Genomic DNA, 6,716 nt, shown 5'->3' with positions numbered 1-6,716 from the left:
TAAGAATTTTCTTCGGCTGCTTTTATTCTTTTAGGACAGTTTTCTTCAGTTGCAAGTCTTTTTCCTTTTTTTATCCAAGATTCAATCCATTTTGTTGCATTTATTTTTTCAACTGATGGACCAACAGCATTTATGAATATCAATGATGAAATATGTTCAGAACTTAGGCTCGGGCCACACGATGCGTTTTTTCCGCGTTGGAAAATATGAATACGGAAATTCCGCAATAGCCGTGTTCGACCACACGATGCGGAATTGCCGGAATCAAAAATGTATTTATTTTTATAATATAAATAATACATTAATTGATTTATATAATTTATGTTTTAATTGAAAATCTAAAAATACTAAATACTAATATTATACCTACGTTATCATGACCAGCTGACATAGAACCAGTCAAACTTCTGCTTACGACAAGTACGGTCGAATTTGTTTCACTATGAGTGCTCTTTTAAATATTATTTGTGCTGCAGAAGCATCCGGTGAACTAGATGAACCTACTTCGCCAAGACAATTTTGGGTACATCCACTCAATCAAAAAAGAGAGAAGGATTATTTGTTCGAAAACTTTTACACTTCAATTCGAAAATTCCCTCAAAAGTTTTTTGAGTATTATCGAATGTCACTAACTTCTTTCGATGAGTTATTGGAAATAATTCGTCCTAGTTTAACAAAGCAGCATACTAATATGAGGAATCCAATATGTGTTGAGCAAAGACTTACAATTACTATAAAGTAAAAAATATATTTTTTTAAATTATCATAGATTAAAATATGTACTATGTACTTACCTAATTTTATACACATCAAATATATTTATAATTAGTATTTTATAAACAATCAGTAAATAATTAGAAGTAATAGTTTATTTGAGAAAACTGAAAACTAAAAACAGTATAAACAATTTATTTTATCTTTATTACTAAAAGTATAAAAAAAAATTAAAACCCTGTAGGAATGCTTATATATTTTTTATAGTAAAATAAAATAAACTGAAATGTATAAACCATATTTTAAATTTATTAAAAGTTAAAGTTAAATTATCTCAAAAAAAGAATTGTAAGTGTTTTTTATATGGACGAAATTGCATCAACTTGATTACGCATATTAATATCACTAAAAATTTGATATGCTGAACTTTGTATACCTACCTGTAATTTTTTACAATTACTAAAATATAAATATGGCTTGTACAGATACGTTATGAAAAGATGTATTCTTTTTTTATTAACTTCTAAGTACAAAAAAAATGTATAAACTATTTATAAAACAAAAAAACTATAAATTGTAAAAGGAATATAAAATATAAATATTCTTACAAATATAGTTAATAACAAAAAAAAACTGTTTAACTTTCATAAACTTTTTAAAATAAATATAAATATCACTTTTTGAAAATACACTTAATTAACATATTTTAAATTTGTTGGTTACCATCATGGGGATTATGTGGAGGAAATTGTTGTGGCTTTGGTTGATAAAGTGGTGAGTTTTCAGAAGAAGGCTGTAGTTGAGAATATTGATTTGCAGAAATTGGTTCAGAATATATGTTATGGTGTAGAGTATCTATTGAACTTTGTGATTGAGATGCTTGTTGGTGTTGGTATGAGATTGGAGAAGACGAATTAAACGCATTTAAATACCCAGGATGAAAATATGGAGCATTATTTTGTTGATGAAATACTGTAGTTGGATACAAATTATTAAGATTTTGTGGACGAGATTCATTTTGAAAAAATTTAAGCACGTACATTTTAAATTCCAATTTTTTGCTATCACTCAATTGCTTTACCTCAGGTAGTAAAGATTTTAAAAAATGTTCATCTGCGTCAGTGATTTGTTGTTTTTCCAGGTGGTTTAAAAGTTTGCTTTGAAAAATAGTCATCTTCGGATTTTTTTGATTTTTTTTCGAAGTACTCGACGAGGTGTTCTGTGCGCTTATGATGGACGTATCTAGTTGCTGTACAGATGGGTCCAATAATGTATTATTATGATCCTCAGCTTGATCATCTGTATCGGAAACCTGTTGGTCAGCTTGTGTGTCGTTTGTAAAGTTTCCTGAAGTACTATTCAAATAAATAAAATTATGTGTTACCTAATTATTATAATAAAGACGTACTTAAATATGATATCGTAAAATATATAGAATAATACTTAATAAAAATAATAATGTAAATTGTAGTTATGAAAAAAAAACGAAAAATTTACTTTCTTTTTTCAGCAACGGGTTGTAAAAATGATAAAATATCAGCGTAATGGTATTTTTTCTTTTTTGACGCATTGGAACCAGATGGGGTCGAACTTTTCTTCTTTGTTCCACTTTATATAATAGTCCCGAACATTTCTCCATTTTTTTTCTTTTAAATCTTTAGCTTAAATAAAAACATCAAAATAATCTATTTACTAAATTATTAATATATAACACATAAATATTATATATTTTGTTTTATATTTTAGATTCTGAACAGAGTGAGGAATGTATTGATTTTACAATGATGTGTTTTTATTTTCTTTTTTTTTTTTGTGTTTGAGAACAAAATTTGGAGCAGTACCTAATAGCGCTTCAATCTTAAAAATCAGGGGTGGTTTCTGGTATCAAAGTGAATGTATATTGTATTTTGGGGGGTCAAAAGTGAAAAAATTATTATATTTCGTTTATTTTTCAGCTATTTATAGGCATTTTAAATAATCGGTTTTTTTTATTTTTTTTACAAATGTCGTTTAACATTTTCTGTCTGTTCCAAAATACTTAAAAATTTAATAGAAGATTCCACACAAGTTAATCTATGAGTTATTCAAAAATGATCAAAAATTCCTGTTTTACCTTAGTTTTTTATTTGTTTTTTCCCGGCGCTTTTAAACAAAAAATTTTAAACTTTGACCTTCCCAATGCACCAACTAAATTCACTTTCCCTTCGAAGAACATATTGTTGAAAGAAATCAAAGCCATTTTACTTGACCCAAACAGTGATAACCGACACAAAAATAAAAAAAAAATTAATAAATAAAAAAACACATCATTGTAAAATCAATGCATTCATCGCTCCGCCCAGAGTCTAAAATAATTTAAAATGAATTGAACAATTTAACATAATTAAGTACTTAATACAAAATTAATCCCTATACTTTTTATTGAAATTGCTTAAAAAAGTTTATGAAAAATAAAGTTAATTTCCTATTAAAAACGATAAAATTGGTATATTTAGTTTATCAAAAATTGATATATACGTTCCAAATCGACAATATTCATAATTCGATATCATTTTAAAAAGTAGAATATAATTTAATTTAATTTCAATATTAATAAATACAAAATGTTGTCAAATACTGCGTTTTTCAGGTATTTGTCGACCGGGACTTGTTTCAAAGCTCTACAATTTGATTTTCACGTTGGTAAAAGTACCATTGCGGAAATAGTTAGGGAGACCTGTGTTATTATTTGGGAAATTCTACAGCCTACAGAAATGCCAAAACCTACAAGTGAACAATGGCTTGGAATAGCTGATAGATTTTATCAAAGTACAAATTTTCCAAATTGCTTGGGTGCCATAGATGGCAAACACTTAAGATGTAGGAATCCCATAAACTCCGGTTCATATTATTTTAACTATAAAAAATTTTTTTCTATTATATTGATGGCCGTAGTTGATGCTAATCTCAGATTTATTTGTATTGATGTTGGAGCTTACGGGAGGGAATCAGATTCTACTGTGTTTAGACAATGCACATTTGGTAAAAAACTGTATGCTCAAGAACTAAATATACCAAAACCAACATGCTTACCTAATACAGAAAGTCCTCCATTACCGTATGTGTTTTTGGCTGATGAGGCTTTTGGTTTGCATACAAATTTGTTGAGACCATATCCTGGACGAGGTTTAAATGATAAACGGCGTGTATTTAACTACAGGCTTTCAAGAGCACGAAGAACGGTCGAGTGTGCATTTGGAGTATTATCCAACAAATGGAGAGTATTACATACTCCTTTATTAGTGGAACCAGATTTTGCCGACGAAATAATAAAAGCTTGTTGCATTTTACACAACTATGTTCGTCGAAGGGACGGAGCTACTTATGAAGATATGGAGTCAAATTTGTTGGTCGATGACTTAGAAATTCGAGGAGTTCCAGCAAGAGCACAAGGGATAGAAGTTAGAGACGCATATGCAGATTATTTTATAGGTCCAGGTTCAATACCATTCCAATATAGATTTATTTAAAAATTGCAAATTAAATAATAATACTTGTAATCAAAAATTGTTTTTTTTTTTTTTTTAAATGTATAAACTATAGGTTAGCTATACAATTGAAATACGAAGTATATCAAACATAGCAGGTAAAATAATAATTAGTAATTAATACTAGCTATAGTAATATTATTTAAATTTTTTTTTGTGATACTTATATTATTATAATTTTTTAATAATTTTAATACATACAACTCTCGTTGTTTTTCTTAAATTATTTGTAGTTGACTTTTATATAATGAGTAATATTTTACCTAGACTTATGCAGTAGATAAGGGATAAAAAATGTGAGTTAAATGAACTTTAAAATAATAACTGTACCTACATTATTTGACTACAATTATTAAGTTGTAGAGGGTAAAAACAAAATAGTTGTGTATTATGTATACTCAAGAGTAATTAAGTAAGCAGTCTGGCAGGTATAGAAATAAAATAAAAATAATAAGTTATATTATTTTAATTACGAAAGTAAAGATTAGGTATAATTATATTAACTTACCTTTTTCGTCTTTTTGTGATGGCGAAAGCTCATTCCAATCGGCATACATGGCTTCAGCGACTGAATTCCAAGACAAGGCCTTTAGATTTTTGTCACTATATTCCTTTGACCCGACATCCCATAAGCATGGCCTCGACTCAATTTCAATTATCATTTTTTCATAATCAAACATTTTTTAAAAATGTTTACTACTATTATCAATACAATTTAATAAAATAAATATATATCAGCACCCCATGCGGAATACCGGACCGCGTGGACGGCTTAATTTGAAATAATGTTATTTTCATTTGTGTCCGGTTACGGCAATACGAAATTTCCGCAGCATGTTGCGGCAGGTCGCGGAAATTTCCGGGCATGCCACGTCGTGTGGACGGTTGCATTTATAGCAATGTGTTTTCGTTTTGAACCCTGCCGCATGCGGAATCGCCGCATACGATGTCTGCGGAAAAAACGCATCGTGTGGCCCGAGCCTTAGAGTATTCCTTTTTAGAGATACTATCTCATTCATAGAACTGAAGGCCCGTTCGCATTCTGATGAAGATATTGCAATTGTTTTAAACTGAAATGAAATATTATAATAGTAATATTATTATACCTTATAATATGTCTTATGCCTTTGGAGTTTATTAAAAATATTATATTATTATAACGATCATTATAATTGTTGTTTAATTAAAATGTTTAGATTACCTTGGTCATTTTTCTTCTTTTTATTGAAGAAGTCCGATATGGAGAATTTTTGACGTTTATTCATCACTTCACTTATTTATAATTATATAAAAATAAAATAAAGTAAAGCCGTATAGGTAGTTTAATGTTTACTGTTAAAGCTCCGACGTGACGTGAAGGACTCCAGGAGTGCGGTTTTTATTATTTAGTATTTTCAACAAAATTACAATTTACAAAACATTACAACAGTAACAAGCCAACATAATGCCGATTAGTGGCGCGCCCTGTTTCCAAATTAAATATAAATAATATTTAATTTTTGTAGAAAACGATCGTCAATCGTCGATAACAAAAACAACAGACGGATTCTCCAAATACGAACTCTATATCATATTATTATTTATTACCCATTGTCAGTGGTCTACTATAGATCGTTATCGCCGGCACACCCGGGAGTTTTCGTAAACGTTATAATATTATAATTTATATTTTTAGCTCTTAAGCAGTTTATACCACGAATTAATATGTGGTGGAAACACTTGAAACGTGTTGTATAATATTATATAAATATATAATATTTTGTTATTTCATTCCTAATATATCCTAATATACAGATTTAAAAACTAATACCAAAAATTAAATTAAATGTTAATCTTTCCAATATTTTTTCGTATTTATTTATTTTTTTTAAGAAACAATTTTATATTCATAAAAATGTCGAAGGACGCTACGTTCCCCTGCGTTCTTTGATGAATAGAATAAAGGGGTACGCAATAATATGAAGAAAAATGAAGAGTAGCTGAGTTCTCCTGCGTCCCCCCCCCCCCCCCCCCCAATTCAACCAGTGAGTATAGGATAATATATTTAACGTTTTGTAACAACACTTACGTACATGATATTAAATTTAGCCCAATCCCGTGCCACTTTCACATCATTTTATTCGTACAGGGAAATCCAAAATTGAAGAATGATCCTTTAAATTATTTTAATAATAAATCTATGTTTATAATGTTTATTTTGTATTTGCGTGCATTGAATTTCCAATTCATCGTCAGTCGTCACTCGTATTTTTCCACGGTATGAACGTGTTGTGCTAATCTACTTATTTAAAATGTCCACCGAAAAAGTCTGGAATCAAGATGAAATTCTCAAGCTTATAGATTTAATACAGCAAAGTGAGAATATTTGGAATCCAGCTCACAACCCATACAAAAATCGAATCCGAAGGACGGATTCAATAAATGAAATCGCCAAGATCTTAGGTGTTTCGCAGCAAGAAGTCGACAAAAAAGTCC

The 6,716-nt window shown here is 29.2% G+C and overlaps 1 protein-coding gene across 1 annotated transcript; it reads left to right on the top strand.

Annotated features, from left to right (window-relative positions):
- The first annotated feature begins 442 nt into the window (after positions 1–442).
- On the top strand, positions 443–4,223 carry LOC132946531 (uncharacterized). Its single transcript, XM_061016574.1, has 3 exons — positions 443–738; positions 3,344–3,856; positions 3,914–4,223. The coding sequence occupies exons 1-3, from the start codon at positions 443–445 to the stop codon at positions 4,221–4,223; spliced, it is 1,119 nt and encodes a 372-aa protein (XP_060872557.1).
- The last annotated feature ends 2,493 nt before the right edge of the window (positions 4,224–6,716 follow it).

The sequence above is a fragment of the Metopolophium dirhodum genome, chromosome 1, assembly GCF_019925205.1.
Source record: "Metopolophium dirhodum isolate CAU chromosome 1, ASM1992520v1, whole genome shotgun sequence".
Classification (NCBI taxonomy): domain Eukaryota; kingdom Metazoa; phylum Arthropoda; class Insecta; order Hemiptera; family Aphididae; genus Metopolophium; species Metopolophium dirhodum.
This window is presented reverse-complemented; position numbering and strand designations above follow the sequence as displayed.